The sequence below is a fragment of the Panthera tigris genome, chromosome D3, assembly GCF_018350195.1.
Source record: "Panthera tigris isolate Pti1 chromosome D3, P.tigris_Pti1_mat1.1, whole genome shotgun sequence".
In the NCBI taxonomy this organism is placed as follows: domain Eukaryota; kingdom Metazoa; phylum Chordata; class Mammalia; order Carnivora; family Felidae; genus Panthera; species Panthera tigris.
In genome coordinates, this window is record NC_056671.1 from 40,773,417 (window position 1) to 40,792,882 (window position 19,466).

Consider the following 19,466-nt stretch of genomic DNA (forward strand, 5'->3'; position numbering starts at 1 on the left):
AATGAAAGTCAGACACATCCTGGATGGTGGTGGTATGTGTTTATGGCCAGGATTATCTCCACCTCCCCAGTTTGCACAGCACTGGATCCCAAGTGCTGAAGTTGGACTTGACTCAGGTGAAGCAAAACAAGGATGAGAAGCCAAGAAAGGGGATCAAACGCCCAGAAAAAAAGGGGGGAGGGGCAGAAAGAAAAAATAATAGAGTTTAAACCTATCAAAGAATGGTTAAGTTCACTCATTTAAAAAAACAAAAAGTAGAAAGGCAAATATAGGGAGGGAGGGAGAGAGAGAGAGAGAGAGAGAGAGAGAGAGAGAGAGAGAGATTGACTTGATATAAAATGAATGTACCTCACAACCCGGGAAGTGAATGTTCTGTGAGGAAATTATCTTAGAGTTTGTCCACAGTTTCTAAAGTGAAAATAGAATTATTGACTTTTCTGATTATAAAGCTGACACAGGCTCATAATGAAAAATCCAAACAATATAGACATAAAAAACTAGAGATGTCCTGTAATCTCCATACCCATTGAGATGTAGATTCACTCTTTCAGATATTTTATATTCAGAAAATTTTCAAGTCTGAACTGGAGAAAAAAATGTACATGTTAAAAAGTTTAATCTGGGGTGTCTGAGTGGCTCAGTTACATGTCTGACTCTTGATCTCGGCTCAGGTTGTGATCTCATGGTTCGTGAGGTTAAGACCCACATTGGGCTCTGGATTGACAGTGCAGAATCTGCTTGGGATTCTCTCTCCCTTACTCTCTCTGTGCCCCTCCCCTGCTAGTGCTCACTTTTTCTCTCAAAAGTGAAATAAACACTTAAAAATTTTTTATTTAATGTTTATTTTCGAGAGAGACAGAGACAGAGACAGAGACAGAGACAGAGACAGAGAACGAGCAGGGAAGGGGCAGAGAGAGAGACACAGAATCTGAAGTGGGCTCCAGGCTTCAAAGCTGACAATACAGAGCCTGACGTGGGGCTCAAACCTACAAACCGGGAGACCATGACCTGAGCCAAAGTCAGACGCCCAACCAACTGAGCCATCCAGGCACCCCAATAAAATAAACATTTAAAAAAAATAAAAATTAATAAATAAAAAGTTTAACCTGAAAAAAAAAGTTTAATCTGGTCAATTTCAGTATTGATGGGAGATATAGTTCCACGAATGGGAGAACTTGGGCTACACAACTAAATTGTATTTACAGAGGAAGAGCACTTCTGTTTAAATGACACAGAACACCCATCACTTCTGTACCTGCTTCTTCCAGGTGCAAGGCCTCAAGGAGGGTGCCAGCTACGTGTTCCGTGTCCGAGCCATAAATCAGGCGGGTGTCGGCAAGCCGTCTGACCTTGCTGGGCCTGTTGTGGCAGAAACCCGTCCAGGTAGGCTTTTACTTTTTTTAAAATTAAAGTTAATCTCATCTTTGTAAGATACCAAAGTAACATTCAACCTTATTTTCTATGTTTTTCCTAATTTTTAAAATTATCAACGTATGCCAGCTGAATAGTTGATAAGTTTGGCTTTCAGACATGAGTCATTTATTGCATCAAAGGTGCTCTCAGGATAGGGGTAAGCCAGGTTTGAAATGATCCAGGGCTATTCTGGTCTACACCTATAAACAAGGAAGTTCTTGATCAAATTATGCTTCCTGGATCGACTGTTTCAAGTATACATTCCTATGACATTATTCCTTGGCCATTAAGTCCTGTAAGAGTAATTTGCCCAGTCATAGGAGAAGCTGGAACAGCCCAGTGAGCAAGCATGATTCTTAAACAAAAGCAGAATTTATATAATTGTAACTATTATGTTAAGCCAGGGGTCAGTGAATGTTTTCTGTGAAGGGCCAGATAGTAAATATTTTCAGCTCTGTGGCCATATGGTCCCTGTCACAATACTCAACTCTGCCATGGCATAAAAGCAGCCATAGATAATACATAAACTCATGTGCATGGCTGTGTTCTAATAAAATTTTATTGTGCCAGTTATGTGCATTATATATTACATGTATTATGAAATTTAAATTTTAAATAATTTTCACATGTCTTGAAATATTATCTTTTGATTTTTTTCAACTGTTTAAAAATGTAAAAACCATTCTTAGCTTGCAGACCCTACAAAAGGAGGCAATGGGACAAATTTAGCCTACAGGCCACATTTTGCTGATCCCTGGATTAAACCAACAGCAGTTTTAACTGGATGATCTATAGAGTGGAGGCGCTTTCACTTCCCAGTTTCAAGAAACACCATGATTAGACTAGAGAAGATAGTCTTTCCCTTTATTATGTAAACAAATTTTACAATGTTTACTGTGCAAATAACTTCAGATTATTACATTATTATTATTTAGTCGTTTAATCTCTATTACTTTTCAAAGTTATTATATATTTCAGTTCATAGAAGTTACATAAAAGGAAGCACTGTAATATACAGTGTAGGGAATATCGTCAATAATTTTGTATACTTTGTATATTAACAGATGGTAACTAGGCCTATTGAGGTGATCACTTCTTAAGGCATGAGAATATTGAATCACTGTGTTGTACACCTGAAATTAACATGATATTGTGCCAATAAATCAATAAATATATTTTAAAAATGAGGCACCTGGGTGATTCAGTCAGTTAAGCATCTGACTCTTGATTTCAGCTCAGGTCATAATCTCATGATTGATGAGACTGAGCCCCGTGTTGGGCTCACGTTGACAGGATGGAGCCTGCTTATGATTCTCTCTCTCCCTCTCTCTCCGCCCCTTTCCTGCTTGCACTCTCCCTCTCTCTCTCTCAAAATAAATAAACATTAAGGAAAATTTTTTTAAACATTGGAAATGAAAGAGGATAAAAAAGTATTAACCAGTTATTTTCAGATTAAAATAAAGGCTGGGTATGTAATGTAATATTTATTTTTACGACAAGGAAAGAAAGTAAACATAGAAACCTTTGATCTCACTACAAGTTACTTGAAAAGTATACCAAAAGTATACTTTTAGGAAATATCTACCCCTGTCATCCTATCACTTCATAACCTGCTTTCAACTACTCTTATAACTACCCTCTAAGACTGGGGTGTGAAAAGTGACCTTATACACAAGTGTGCAAGTTGTCTGGAGAGAGTGCCACACCTCATATAAGTACCTTTTATAAAATCCCATAGGAAAATAGGAAAATGCTAGAAACACACATAAAAGGCAACACACCAAGACACCAGGATATATATTCCTGTAGGAATCAGACTCTGCAGTTGCCCACTGTAAGGAAATAGAAAATGCCAAATGGCCAACATGCAAAAGGATCCAACTGCAGACCCTTGTAAGAACAACATTTAGGTTACCATGAAGGTGAGCTCTTAACCTAGTCATTGATAAGTTAAAAGCACCGTGGAAGCAGTGGATTCCAAATCAGATTAACCGAAGGAAGGTTAAATTGACTTTTTATTTTCACATCAATAGCCTCAGAATAGCAGCTGGCCCGGCCTGACATTAACAAAGCTATCACTATGGAAATTTTACCACCAGAGAATGATCTTCTGGTGAGTTCCTGGGTGAAGAGTTTTGTTTCACTGATTTGTAATAAAGCAACACAAGTCATTTTGGGGGCCCATTCCACTCTCAGAATATAACTACAAAGAGCAGCTGCAGACACTGATCCACTAAACAGCACCAGATTAAGCCATTCTCTGGCTCACAGCTTAGGACAAAATCCTACGATGCACAATGTCAAAGTGCTTCACCATGAAGAAGCCCCAAAACCAGGAGACACTTGGACTTGTTCATATGCAACAGACACATTCATTCTTGGAATATAGATTTCTTCAGCACCTACAATTAATCAGGTGCTGCATGGGCAGCAGGAGTAGAGGAATATGATATCATCATTGTATACTGGGCTTACAATCTAGGGGAAAACCCAGACTTTACACCATGGTGTGAGATGACAGCTATGACAGACATTCATAAAGTATTTGTCATACCTGAACAGGCTATAAACTGGGTTTCATAACTCCCTGTAAAAACTTATGTGTAGTGTAAGGTTGTCTATATTTAATAATTTTGTTAAATACCAGTATTTTATTTTTACCCAGATATTTATTTTATGCTAGAATGGATAGGGCAGGGGTGGGAAAGCATGTTATCAATTTCAAGATTTGGGATGTGAAATTTGGATTGCTATTTCAGAAGAACAGCTTCTTTTGGAATGCATTATTAAAATTTCAGATAGAAAATAAAGCTTATCATGTAACAGCAAACTCAAATACATCTAACAAGATACCTCAAGTGTAATTTGAATTTGTGTTAAAAGTTAACTTAATCCACCAGGACTGAGAGGATCACTGGTCTCCCTTTGAAGTCAATGAATATGCCAGCAGAGTAGCTCAGCCACAGCCAGAAAGTCCATTTGTGCTGCTAATGATGATCCAGAAAAATGGACTAAGTGTATCATGCTTTACCAAGAAATCTATTAAGCTAGAAAAGCCTATAAAGAAGAATACGCTGTAAAATATTGAGTGTAGATTTGTTGGTACATAAGATGGATGCACTTCTATTCTCGATATTCGATATTTTTCAAATAGTGTCTTGCTGATTGCATCAGGCCTGGGTGGAGGGGGAGGTAAGGTGAGCCTGGTTAGATGGGAGATAAGAGAGAGACCTGCCAAGGTGTGGCAGGTGATCTGGCCAGCAACAAATAACTGGTGGTACAGGCTGCAGGTATTTTTACCAGTGACTCACCAGCAGGCAGGAGAATTCAGGTGATGGGCAGGAGGACCCAAACACAAGGCAGAGTCCGAAGCAGGACCTGGGTTACCAGAAGTTAGGACTTAGTCACTAGGAGGGAGGCAGTTAGAAGAACTAGAGGGAATAATGAGCTGGGGTGGAGTTAGCCAATTCCAGTTTCTAAAACTTGCTTGGTCCTAGAACCTGGCAGGACCAAGAAAGCAAATGTAGCCTGGAGGTAGAGTTTTAAAGGATTCTGAAGCTGGAAACCAAGCTGACTGTTAGACTCAACTGGTGTAATTTAGAAATACTCACTTGTATTTGCTTATTAACTGTTCTCTTTCACCCATTAAAACAGTAGTTCTCAAATTCAGTATACATTAGAATCATGCTAGGAACTTTTTGATAATACTGACTTCATTCCAGACTCCATTGCAGACCAATTATATCAGAATCTCCAGGACTGAGTCTGGGCATATGTTCATTTTTGTTTGTTTGTTTAGGTGTTTGGGTAATTCTAGAATGAAACCAGGGTTGTAAACTGTGTTACACTGTAGGCTCCTTCAAAACAGAAACTGTGTCTTTTCTCCCTGTATTCGAGGGCCTAGTACCTGGTGTGTGATAATCATTTATTTCAAGGAAAAAATAATGAAAGACTACTATGTTTTGGCCAGTGAGTATGACTCTGTTTTATAGCCACAGAGTATAAACTTAACGCTAGATATTTTGTAATGGAGGCCACAATGTGGACAGCAAAGTGATAGGTTAACCCCGTAGTTCTGGTCTTAAACATAGGGAGCTAAGTTATCATATGTGGCTGATTACATTAATTCATTTCTATCTGTTTCTATTCTGTCCCACTCTCCAGACACACACACACACACACACACACACACACACACCATGGAGGACAAATAACTAAAGCTTGTAAAAGTGATCTATTAATGCTGATGTTAAAGACTAAATTATATGAAAAAATCTGCATACCAGATTATGAAATATATGGGAAAGTGAACAGTTTACTGTGATTTCATTTTAGCTTTTAAATTTTATTTTTTTAAATCATTTTTTGAAGAAGAGAGAAAAGTAGGACAGTTAATTTCCAAATCATTCATTTTAGCCCTGGGCTGTACCTTAACTCTTTCACATATTGAGTGTGGTAGCAAGCCTGAAGGGACCATTAAAATGCCATTCCACACAATCTGGTATATCCCTGTGTCCCTATGTAGGATTTCTGTAGGATTGAGGCAGCTGACTCAAGACAACTCTTCTTAAATCCTTTTTAGACCAAAGTAATCTCTCATTTTTATGGCCAAATATCTTGTGTTCTTAACCAAATTCTTCATGTTCAAAGATTCACAGGTCATTTTTGAGAAAATCTAAGTCCTGACAGATTTTGGTCTACTTTTCCAGTGCCAGCTATGTGGGAAAGTGAGATGGCCTTTCATCCAGATGAGAATATCCACAGAGAAGCCTTTAATATGACAGCAGCATATCAAATTTACTGCCTACCTGTCAAATATCTGAACCATTTTGATCATACATTAATCAACTTTAGAGAATGTGGCTCTTCAGACATTTATGAGTTCAACCGTGAATTGACAGTAGCTCAGTACCTGACAAAAAACAATTAGGCCATGGGACATTCTAAAAAGAAAATTCGAGGATGTCATAGCTACAGCTTTCTTACTCTGACACTGCACCAGGTCCCTCTACACGGGCATTGTTAGGTGGATTAGCCTGGGGCCTATTAGAAATGCTGGCGTTACTTTTGCTCTTGTTTTTCTAGAGTATTTATAAAAAGAATCACCCATTTGAATGTCATATATCTTTTTGAAAATTGCTATGGAATTTTTTGCCCAGTGTATTTTAAGGACTTCTTTATTTAAGGAATTCCACTGCGGAACTTCCTCTTATTTTTTTTTTTTTTAATGTTTATTTATTTATTTTGAGAAAGAGAGCGCGTGCCTGGGTTCGGTGAGGTGAAAGAGAGGAGAGGGAGAATCCCAAGCAATCTCCAAACTGTCAGCATAGAGCCCAACACCAGGTCCATCTCACCAACCATGAGATCGTGACCTGAGCCGAAATCAAGAGTCTGACACTTAACCGACTGAGCCACCCAGGCGCCCCATAAACTTCCTCTTAGATTTTAATATGTGGAAAAATTAGCCCTTCCAGATGACCGTAGTGATTTCCTTTTTCATACAAAGAGGAATATACAAGCCAACATGTCCTTCCTTTTCAGATACGAGAAACTCTGAGCTCATTTTTCAGTTGTTTTCAATTTTCCAAGATATATCTTTTTGTTTTAAACTCCTCACATTTATTCTTTGTTGTCCCATATAATTTCTTTAAATTACTTTCCCCAAACACCATTTTCTCTGTAAACCCTGAACACAGGAAAACTCTACCTTTTTTTCCAAAGGAATTTCCAATCAATCTCCTGTTATGGTACTATTGTAAAGTACTTGGCTTACTAAGTCACTCTTTAAAAATATCTTTATTCAAAGAACTATGTTAACAAATTAATTTAAACAGTAATGGAAAGCTTTGAATTTGAAAAGCATTGAAAGATTGGATAGCATCAACATTGTAATTGATGTGACAAATAAGAACAAGCTATAACTTGCTAAGCATTTTAAGACAATGAACTTATTTTCTGTTTACAAAATGTTTTTAAATTGCATTCTTTCTTTGAAGTGTTACTTTGACTAAACACAATGTCCTAATGAGAATTGTTACGGAGTTCAAGAAATAGGCTTATATAACTAGTATTTGAAATATTTGCAGTGAATTTGATTTTTCAAAAGCTTGAGATGATGATTACTTCTAGAGAGATAATTTTAGCCAGTTGACATGTTACTGATTTGTCATGGAAGAGATCAAGCTTTCAAATCTGGGTATAAAATTAAGTAGGAAACCCACTGTGATTAGAATACTTTCTTGTTGGTATTTTTATTTCACTTGTCTGTTTATCAAAATATTGGTATTATACTTAATCTTTACCAAGATAAGTTTGAATAAGGCAAACATTGCAATTCTAAACTGACATTTTTCTTTTAAATCTGTTTTTTTCAATCCAGTCCCTTGCAAATGTAATATGTATGGAAAATATGGCACACAAAACCCCTGCTCTTTATACTTTAATCCTGTTGTTGATAAATGAAACATGAATATTACTTTTTGAAAAATGAAATCCAATCAAGTACAGGTCTTAGCAAGTATTTGATTTTTAAACATTAAGTGCCAAATATAGCTTTATTTTTTGTTTTTCCTTTTATCTATATAAATCAACTAATAGTACTTACTATAGCCAAAATTATGTGTGCATAAACTGAAGAATGTTCATGCCTCTTTTTCTGCCCACTATATATATAGTGTACCATGTACTTTGACATGATTAATCAAGAAAAGTCTCACAGATGAGGAAACTCTCTTAGATACTAGCTTACATTACATCTAATCCTTCTCATTTTGTCTCTCTAGGCAATTACTTAATTTCAAATTATAAATTTTAATCTAAGACTTCCAAAAAATTATCATATTTTTTTCTAAAAGTATAAATTAGTACATTTCTTATGTTAGAACCCAGCTATAATGTAATGATGTAAGACTTATAGGTTAAGGTAGAAACACATATATCACCTGGGACTTTAAAATAGCATCTTTTCTTTCACTTCATATTTTCACAAAAGACCTCCAACTACTTTATGAAAATTAGTTCTCCAGAATAAGTCAACAAGATAATTCTATAGTCTTCTCTCAGTAATTGGGACAATTGAGACAGCAACTAAGCAGGGTTTTCTTATTCTTCAAGTTGCATGAGTTTGGGATCAAATTTGGCCATTCAGACACCTGAACAATGCCACAGCACAGCCATATATTGCAGCTGGCCCAGACACCAGCCCCGCCCACAGCCCAGCTGTAGACACAGACTTGCCACAGAACATGAGTACATGCAGTCCAAAAAAGGAATGTCCCTTGAGCATCTAGCTCTGGTGGTCAGAAGGGGTTGCACTTCTGGGCTCCACATGACATCTACACAAGACCACTCCTTCAAGACCAGGAGCAGTAGCTGATTTGTCTAATATATAAAAACAAACACAGAGAGTCAGGAAAAAAAAATTAAAGAACAGAAGATTATGTTCTAAATGAAAGAATAAGACAAAACATCAGAAGAAGACATTAATGAAACGGGTAAGCATTATACCTCATACAGCGTTTAAAGTAATGGCCATAAAGAGGTTCACTGAACTCAGGTAAACAATGAGTTAACATAGTGAGAGCCTCAACAAAGACACAGAAAATATAAGGAAAATTCCAAATCAAAGTTACAAAGCTGAAGAATATAGTAACTAAACTGAAAAATACACTAGAGGGATTCAACAGCAGACTGGATGAAGCCAAATATCAGATCAATGAGCTGGAAGACAAAGCAATAGAACTCACCCAGACAGAGTAGTAAAAAGAAAAAAGAATTTAATAATATGAAGATACCTTAAGGGATCTCTAGGACAACATCAAGAGGAATGACATTTGCAGTATTGGGGTCCCAGAAGGAGAAGAGAAAGAGAAAGGGCCAGAAAACTTATTGAAGAAATACAGATGAAAACCTGCCCAATCTGGGGAAGGAAACAGACATACAAGTTCAGGAAGCCCAGAGAGTTCCAAATAAGATGAACCCAAAGAAATTCGCACTAAGACACATTGTAATTAGAAGGCTAAAAATTAAAGAGAGAATCTTAAAAGTAGCAAGAGAAAAACAGCTTATTGTGTACAAGGGAAAGCCCATAAGGCTATCAGCAAAATTTTCAGCAGAAACTTTGCGAGCCAGAAGAGAGTGACACAACATATTCAAAGTGCTGAAAGAAAAAAATTCTCAACCAAGAATTTTCTACCTGGCAATGTTATCATTCAGAATTGAAGGAGAGATTAAGAGTTTTCCAGATAAGCAAAAGCTAAAGTTCATTACACTAAACTAGTCTTACAAGAAATGTAAAAGAGACTTCTCAAAACCAAAAAGAAATGGCACTAATTAATAATAAGAAAATATATAACAAAGTAAAAATCTCACTGGAAAAGGTAAATATGTAGTAAAGATAGTGGATGCATCCATTATAAAGCAAGTATGAAGGTTAAAAGACAAAAATAGTTAAAATTAATTAAAACTACAATAATCAGTTAAGGGATGCATAAATAAAAAGATGTAAAATGTGACATCAAAAATAAAAATGTGTGGGTGAGAGAAAAATGTAAAGTTTTGGAATATGTTCAAATTTAAGTTGCTATCACTCAAAATACACTGTTATATACATAGAAAATTATATATGCACCTCACAGTAACTACAAAGCAAAAACCTATGGTAAGTACATTTGAAAAATGAGAAGAAACCTAAATATAATTCTGAAGAAAGCCATCAAACCACAAGGGAAGAGAGAAAGAGAAGAAAAAAGGAACAGAGAGGAACTAGAAAATAGCCAGAAAGCAATGCACAAAATAGCAATAAGAACATCTCTATCAATAATTACTTTAAATGTAAATGGACTACACTCTTCAATCAAAAGATAGAGTGGTGGAAGGGGCACCTGGGTGGCTCATTCAGTTGAGAATCTGTCTCTTGGTTTTGGCTCAAATCACGATTCATGGTTTGTGGGTTTGAGCCTCACGTCAGGCTCCACGCTGATGGTGCAGAGCCTGCTTGGGATTCTCTCTCCCTCTCTCTCTGCCACTCCCCTGCTCATGTGCTTGCTCTCTCTCTCATTCTCTCCCTCTCTGTCTCAAAATAAATAAATAAACTTTAAAAAATAAAAATAAGATACAGAGTGGTGGAATGGCTAAAAAAAAAATCAAGACCCATTTTAGGGCGTCTGACTGTCTCAGTCAGTTAAACATCTGATTCTTTATTTTGGCTCAGGTCCTGCTCTCACTGTCATGGGATCTAGCATTGCATCAGGCTCCACACTGGGCTGGTTGTAGATCCTGCTTAATATTCTCTCTTCCTCTCCCTCTGCCCCTCCCTTGCTTTCTCTCTCTCTCTCTCTCTCTCTCTCTCTCTCTCACACACACACACACACACAGACACACACACACACAGACACACACACACACACACACACACACACACACAAAAACACCCCAACAAGACCCATTTATGTGCTGTCTACAGATCTAAAGATACACTTCAGATTTAAAGACACACAAAGACCGATGGGAAGGGATGGGAAAAGACATTCTATGCAAATGGAAATGAAAAGAAAGCTGGAGTAGCAATACTCATACCAGAAAAAAATAGACTTTAAAACAAAGACTGTAATAATAGACAAGGGCATTTAAATATATATTCACCCATAATAGGGGCACCAAGATATATAAAGAAAATATTAACAAACCTAAAGGGAAAAATTTATAGCAATACAATAATAGTAGGGAACTTTAACACTTGTATCAATGGTTAGATCATCCAAACAAAATTCATAAGGAAACATCAGCCTTAAATGATATATTAGACTAGAGGGACTCAGTAGATATATACAGAACATTCCATCTAAAAGCAACTGAACATTCTTCTCAACTGCACATGAAACATTTTCTAGGATAGATCACATGTTAGGCCACAAAACAAGTGCCAATAAATTCAAGAGCATTGAAATCACATCGACTATTTTCTGTGACCACAATGGCTTGCAACTAGAAATCAATTATAAGAAGAAGACTCAGAAAATTACAAAAATGTGGGGATTAAACAACATGCTACTGAACAACCACTGGGTCATCAAAATAATCAAAGCAGATATTAAAAAAAAACCTAGGGACAAGTGAAACCAGAAATTACATACCAAAACCTTGGGGATGCAGCAAAAATGGCTCTAAGAGGGAATACCTTAGCAATATAGGTCTACCTCAAGAAACAAGAAAAATCTCAAATAAACAATCTAACTTTACACCCAAAGGAGCTAGAAAAAGAACAAACAAAGCATAAAGTAAGTACAAGGAAGGGAATGGTAAAGATCAGAATGGAAATAAATGAAATAGAGACTAGGAAAAAAGTACAGAAGATTAGTGAAACTTAGAGCTGATTCTTTGAAAAAGTAAACAAAACTGACAAACCTTTCACTATGCTCATGAAGGGAAAAATAACAAAATTAGAAATCAAAATTAGAAGAAGTTACAACTGACACCACAGAAATATGAAGGATCATAAGAGACTATGAAAAATAATACACCAACATAGAGGGCCACCTAGAAGAAATAGACAAATTCCTCTAAACATACAATCTTCCATACAAGACTGATTCATGAAGCTATAAAAAATATACTAATTACTAGTAAGAAAATTGAATCAGTTATCAAAAACCTCCCAACAAACAGAAGTCCAGGCCAGAACAGCTTCACTGGTGAGTTCTTTCAAATATTCAAAGATTTGATACCTATCCTTCTCAAACTCTTCCAAAAAATTGAAGAGGAGGGAACACTTCCAAATTTATTTTATGAGGCCAGCATTACTTGATCCCAAGACCAGATAACACCACAGAAAAAGAAAATTACAGCCCCATATTATTGATGAACATTGATGCAAAAATCCTAAACAAAAATCCTTAGCAAACCAAGTTCAACAATACATTAAAAGGAATCATCCACCGTGATCTAGTAGGATTTATTCCAGGGATATGAGGATGGTTCAAAACCCACAAATCAATAAACATGATGCACCACACTGACGAAATAAAGGATAAAAAAATATATGACCATCTCAACAGGTGCAAAAAAAGCATCTGGCAAAATTCAACATCCATTTATGATAAAAGCTTTTAACAAAGTGAGTATAGATTAGAATGTACTTCAACATAATAAAGGCCATATATGACAAGCTTTCAGTTAACATTATACTCCATGGTGAAAAGCTGAAAGCTTTTCCTCTAAGATCAGGAATAAGACCAGGATTCTCACCCTCACCAGTTTTATTCAATATAGTAGTTGGCATCCTAGCTACAGCAAGAAAAAGAAATAAAAGGCATCCAAATTATAAAGGAAGAAGTAAAACTGTCACTGTCTGTAAATAACATGATACTATACATAGAAAACCCACAAGACTACACACACACACACACACACACACACACAACTGTTAGAGCTAGTAAATGAATTCAGTAAAGTAGCAGGATACAAAATCAACATACAGAAATCTGTGGTGTTTCTATACACTAATAAATTATCAGAACAAAAAATTTAGAAAACAGTCCCTTTTACAATTGCATTAAGGGGTGCCTGGGTGGCTCAGTTGGTTAAACATCCAACTTCAGCTCAGGTCATCATCTCACAGCTTATGAGTTCGAGCCCCTGTCAGGCTCTATGCTGACAGCTCAGAACCTGCAGCCTGCTTTGGATTCTATGCCTCCCTCTCTCTCTGTCCCTCCCCCACTTGCACTTTGTCTCTCTCTCTCAAAAATAAAAAAACATTAAAAAAAGGGAATAAAAAATACCCAGGAAAAATTTAACTAAAGAGGTAAAAGACCTATACTCTGAAAGCTTTAAGATATTGAAAAAAATTGAAGATAAAACAGACAAATGGATATACCATGTTCATGGATTGGAAGAATTAATATTGTTAAAATGTCCATACTACCCAAATCAATCTACAGATTCAGTGCATTCCCTATCAAAGTTACAATGGCACTTTTTCACAGAACTAGAACTAGAACTAGTAATCCTAAAATTTGCATGGAACCACAAAAATACAAAATAACTAAAGCAGTCTTGAGAAAGGGGAACAAACTTGGAGATATTATGCTCCCTGATTTCAAAAATACTACAAAGCTATAGGAATCAAAACAGTATGGTATCAGCATAAAAACAGACACACAGACCAATGGAACAGAATTGAGAGTGCAGAAATAAACTCACACATATATGGATAATTAATTTACAACAAAGGAGACAAGAACATGCAATGGAAAAAGGAGAATATCTTCAATAAGTGGTGTTGGGAGAAATGGACAGCCACACATAAAAGAATGAAACTAGATCACTATCTTACACCATACAAAAAATTAACTCAAAATGGATTAAAGATGTGGACGCAAGACCTGAAACCATACAATTCACGGAAGGAAATAGGCAGTAAGATCCTCGATATTGGTCTTAGCAATGTTTTTGTGGATCTGACTCCAAAGACAAGGGAAACAAAAGCCAAAAAAGAAAAAAAAATGATTACATTAAGCTAAAAATCTGCTAGTGAAAGAAACCATCATCGAAACAAAAAGGCAACATACTGAATGGGAGAAGATTTTTGCAAACCATGTATCTGACAAGGGATTAATATTCAAAACATACAAAGAATTCATACAATTCAACAACAAAAAACAAGCAACTTGATTTAAAAAATGGACAGAGGGGTACCTGGCTGGCTCAGTTGGTGGAGCTTGTGACTCTTGATCTCAGGGTTGTAAGTTCAAGCCCCACACTGGGTGTAAAGATTACTTAAAAATATTTTTAAAAATGGGCAGAGGATCTGAATACACTAGACATTTGTCCAAAGACATATAGATGGCCAACATGCACATTAAAAGATGTTCAACATCACTAATTAGTAGGGAAATGCAAATCAAAACAGTAATGTGATATCACTTCACAATGGTTAGAATGGCTATTATCAAAAAGACAAGAAATAATGATGTTGGAGAGGACATGGAGAAAAGAGAACCCTCAAACACTGTGGAAATGTAAATTGGTGCAGCCACTGTGGAAAAGAAAATATGGAAAATTCCTTTAAAAAATTAAGAATAGAGCTACCATATAATCCAGCTCTTCAACTTCTGGGTATTTGTCCAAAGAATACAAAAACACTGATTTGAAAAAAATATAATCATCCCTTTGTTCTTTGCAGCATTATTTATAATAGCCAAGAAATGGAAACAGCCTAAATGTCCACTGATAGATAAATGGGTAAAGAAGATGTGGTATATATATACAATTGAGTACTACTCATCCATAAAAATAATGCAATATTGTCATTGGTGACAACATGGGTGGACCTCAAAGATATTATGCTTAGTGAAGTCAGTCAGATGGAGAAAGACAGATATATGATATCACTCATATGGAATCTAAAAACTTAAATGAACAAACAAAACAAAAGCAAACTCATAGTACAGAAGATGAATTGGAGATTACCAGAGGGGAACAGGGGTGGGGGTGGGAAAAATGAGTAGAGGGGATCAATTGCATGGTGATGGATGGTAACTAGACTTTTAGTGGTGATCCCTTTGTACTACATACAGATATTAAATTTGTGTTACATACCTGAACCTTTTATAATCTTTCTTTATTCCTTCCTTCCTTCCTTCCTTCCTTCCTTCCTTCCTTCCTTCCTTCCTTCCTTTCTTTTAAAGTCTGGTTCTCAGCAGTTTTTATTTGTTTGTGTCAAGTTTTTATTTATTCTATTTAGTTAACATATAGTGTAATACTGGTTTCAGGAGTAGAATTTAGTGATTCATCACCTACATAGAACACCCAGTGCTTATCACAATAAGTGCCCTCCTTAATACTCATCACCCATTTAGCCCATCCCCTGTTGTCCTCCCCTCCATCAACCCCCAGTTTGTTCTCTGTAGTTAAGTATCTCTTACGGTTTTCCTCCCTCTCCTCTTTTCCTCCTTCCACTATGTCCATCTGTCTTATTTCTTAAATTCCACATATGAGTGAAACCTATGGTATTTGTCTTTCTCTGACTGACTTGTTTCACTTAGCATGATACAAAGTCCACACACTAGTATTCCTGAACACTCACTGGAGAATTCTAGCTCCATCCATGTTGTGGCAAATGGCAAGATTTCATTCTTTTTGATGGCTGAGTAATATTCCATTGTATATATACACCACATCTTCTATATTTATTCATCAGTCAATGGACATTTGGGCTTTTTCCATACCTTGGCTATTGTTGATAATGCTTCTGTAAATGTCAAGGTGCATGTGTCCCTTCAAATCAGTACTTTTTTATTCTTTAGGTAAATACCTAGTAATACAATTGCTGGGTCACAGGGTAGTTCTATTTTTGACTTTTTGAGGAACCTCCATACTGTTCTGCAGAGTGGCTGCACCAGTTTGCATTTGCACTAAAGTGCAAGAGGGTTCCCCTTTCTCCACATCCTCACCAACATCTGTTGTTTCCTGTGTTATTAATTTTAGCCATTCTGACAGGTGTGAGGTGATATCTCATCATGGTTTTCATTTGTATTTCCCTGATGACGAGTGATGTTGAGCATCATTTCATGTGTCTGTTAGCCATCTGTGAAACTTATATGTTATAGACTAAATTTTCCTCAATAAAAAAAAAACCTGAACAAATTATTGTTTTAAATTCCCGGTTGTTCTATTTACCTGAGAATTTACTGCTGAAGCATTAAGATTTGAAAATACATTCTAAAACTCTTTGATAAAAAGTCTTTTGAAATAGATTGGACATTTTAGTATGTACTTTTCAACCTTGGATGCAGTGTACTGAATCTTATTTACCTCTTTCGGTGTGACTCAGGGCCATCAAGATCAACCTTATTTATTGTACAGTGTTGGAATACAATGATGTCATTAAGGAGTGAGGAGCCATTTGTCCCTCTTTAAATATGCCTTTATGCCTCCATTTATGTTTTCTGCCTCCTCTCTTGCTGTCATTTTCCTTATTCTCAGTGTACCTGCTGAGAGTAGTTTTTTGCTTCCCTGTGCTTTGGGGGTTTAATCTGCTGACAGAAACCAACCAACCAACTTTCTCGAAGTGAAGTTTAAACAGATTCCAAGTGACAATCTACAGAATTCTCCAGTGAGTGTTCAGGAATACTAGTGTGTGGACTTTGTCACATCAGCACTGCCACTTAGGGGCTTGTTTTCCTTACTTCTTGGTTTTGGGCAGGGTTCCAGATGGATGAAGTGTTACTGCACAAAGGCTAGCTGTGGAATTGAGAAAACAGCTAAGCTAATTATATACTATTCATATTCTTTCAGTTTTGTAACTCCTTTGCAATGAAGTAAAATCTTTCACTTTAATAAAAACAAACCTCACAATTCTTGACCTAAGCAATATTTTTTTTCTGTTGTAAACTTAAATCATGCCTCTAGTATAATAAACAGCAAGCATATGGATGATTCACTTCCTTTTAAAAGGGATTACAGATCAGACAATGAATGATTAATATGAATAATCCATCATGCCTCCAAAATAGATATTATGCAAATAGCAAGGAAGGTTTAGTCAACCTCTGTCATTTCTTTCCTCTTCATAACAACACAGATATACAGAAATTTTCTTATTTGTACTCTCTCTGTGACTCAACCATGCCGTGTATTCTAACACTGCCTCAACCTCCACACTCTTAGGTGTTAGTCTTTTCTTAAGTTTTAATGAGAGAACTTTCTCACTATTTGTTATACAATAATGGATGGTAAGGATTCATCATATGTTATCAGGAGTAGAACTAAAATATGGTCTGCAACTTTCAGTAGAGTAGACTCAGCCCTTTAGAAGTAATACATGGGGGACATTTCACTTAAATATAATTAAGTCTTTATTTGATCATTATTTCAGTTTATAGCCAAATATGAAAATAGCCCTCTGTTTGTTTTTTAAAAAGTAATTTTAAAAATCACTAGAAGTAGTCTTCTCTAGCTATTCCATGTGTTAAAAATCACTTTTTGGGAATTTATAATTGAAGCACACACTGCCATCAGTAAGGACACAAATTAAATCAACTGCCTGGCTTAGGAACCAAGATCTTCATGTTGCCATGCACAGTTTGGGCACTCATTTTCTTTTGGCCTTCCCCTGGGAGGAGTTTTGCAATCTTTTCCCCCTGACAAGTTTTACTGCACAGTAAGCCAGGATGCTGACTTCTTACAATTTAGAGAGAAAAACTTCAGTCTTTTGGCAGTATCTATTGGAAGACTTTTTTAATGCTTTCTTTTTAAGTTTATTTATTTATTTTAAGAGAGAGCAGGGGAGGGTCAGAGAGAGAGAGAATCCCACACAGACTCCACACCATCAGCGCAGAGCCTGATGAGGGGTTCGAACCCATGAACTGTGAGATCGTGACCTGAGGAGCCAAAGTCAAGAGTCAGACACTTAACAGACTAACCCACCCAGGTGCCCCTTTTAATGCTTTAAAAAAAACAAACCTGTACCTTTCTCAGATTGAATATATTTTTTCTAACATATGGAAACAAACTGAGTTTAGACTGGTAACTGAATGAGTGTCAATTTGAGAAGAGCATTTTACCTTTCAAACTGGATTTATGCATAGATGTGAATGTTTTATGTGCTATACAAACTCTTTGAATCACCAGATTAGATGCAGGTGCAATTTATTATAACTCACAAAAACATAAGAACTCAAAACAGTAACTGAATTGTTTTCTTTTAAAAGCTAAAAACCAATCTTCTTGAAACATCTGGATCTCTTGAAATTAATTTCCATTTAAATTTCCATACAGTTCAATAACAGTCATGTCTAGATTGCTGTCATTCTAATCTAGAGGGGCATCTTTAGATTTATATATGCTTACTTGATAAACAGAACAAGTTTCCATGTATTTCATCATTTTTTAAATGATTTACAAGCTTTAATCATGTAACTATAGGCAATTTTTACCACCTCTGTTTCTCCCCTTTGGTTTCTTTATCTATTATCTATCCTTTCCTGATGAATAGCTGGATATGGGTGTTATTGAAGCAAAAGTCATCAATTCAGTCCTAACAAGGATCATTCAACTTTCCTTTTGCCCAGGGCTGCCTTGTCCTCCTTATTATGACCAACTTGCTCCTATAACTGTACTTAAGTCACATCAACCAATTTTTATTTAGCCCTAGAATGGTGGTGTCTCTACCTGAAAAATATGGCACATTAATTAAATTCCATGTTGCAGTATAGAAGTTGAATTGTACAGCAGGATGCAGGCTTGTCCATCCATAGTGAGCAGTTGGGTCTTTTCTCTTGCACAGGCTCAAGGCCCTGCTTGAAGGCTAAAGTAATGGATCCCAAAGTAAGGAATTCTCACTTTGTTGATTTCTATTAGGAAATAATCAGTGCCTTGTTTTGGATCTTCTAGGAACCAAAGAGGTTGTTGTAAATGTGGATGATGATGGCGTAATTTCATTGAATTTTGAATGTGATCAGATGACTCCAAATTCTCAGTTCAACTGGTCCAAAGATTATGTATCCACTGAGGGCTCTCCACGATTAGACGTTGAGAGCAAAGGCAACAAGTATGTACCATTTCAATCAAAATTAAATGGGTTTCCTTTAATGATAGGAGAGTGAAGTTAAGCGCTTTGCTTTCTATCTCAAATACTTGGCATAAGGGGATGAAATCACAAATATTTTATATTTGGTCATGTAAAAAGTAATAACGTCAACCTTAAAAAATAACAATCCTGCTTTCATATTATTTCATTTAAAAAGCTTTCTTATATGTTATCAAATTTGCGATGTTGGAAAAGCCTTAATTGACATTTTAAAAGTCAGCTTTAATGATGCTTTTCATTATTTTATGAAACTTTATAATCTTAAAGTAATGGTGAGGATGCTTATGGGGAGGGAGCAAGGAAGAACTTGCTGCTTGCTGATTCAAGTTATAGTGAATTAAACGAAATAGGTATAATCTCGTCTGTTTTTTTCACCCCCACTTAAGAATGACATAATAATACACTGGAATGAACCTTGTTTGGAAAGCAGAGGACAGATGAGTTCTAGCCCTAGCCCTACCAGGGG

The 19,466-nt window shown here is 36.2% G+C and overlaps 1 protein-coding gene across 11 annotated transcripts in view; it reads left to right on the forward strand.

Annotated features, from left to right (window-relative positions):
* Window positions 1-19,466, forward strand: part of MYOM1 (myomesin 1) — a 163,426-nt gene that overhangs the window by 115,472 nt on the left and 28,488 nt on the right. For all 11 annotated transcript variants that reach the window (XM_015540792.2, XM_042962765.1, XM_042962769.1 and 8 more), the window contains 2 exons: window positions 1,269-1,383; window positions 18,805-18,961. In XM_015540792.2, coding sequence (XP_015396278.2) covers window positions 1,269-1,383; window positions 18,805-18,961 — 272 coding nt within the window. The remainder of the gene's footprint in view (window positions 1-1,268; window positions 1,384-18,804; window positions 18,962-19,466) is intronic.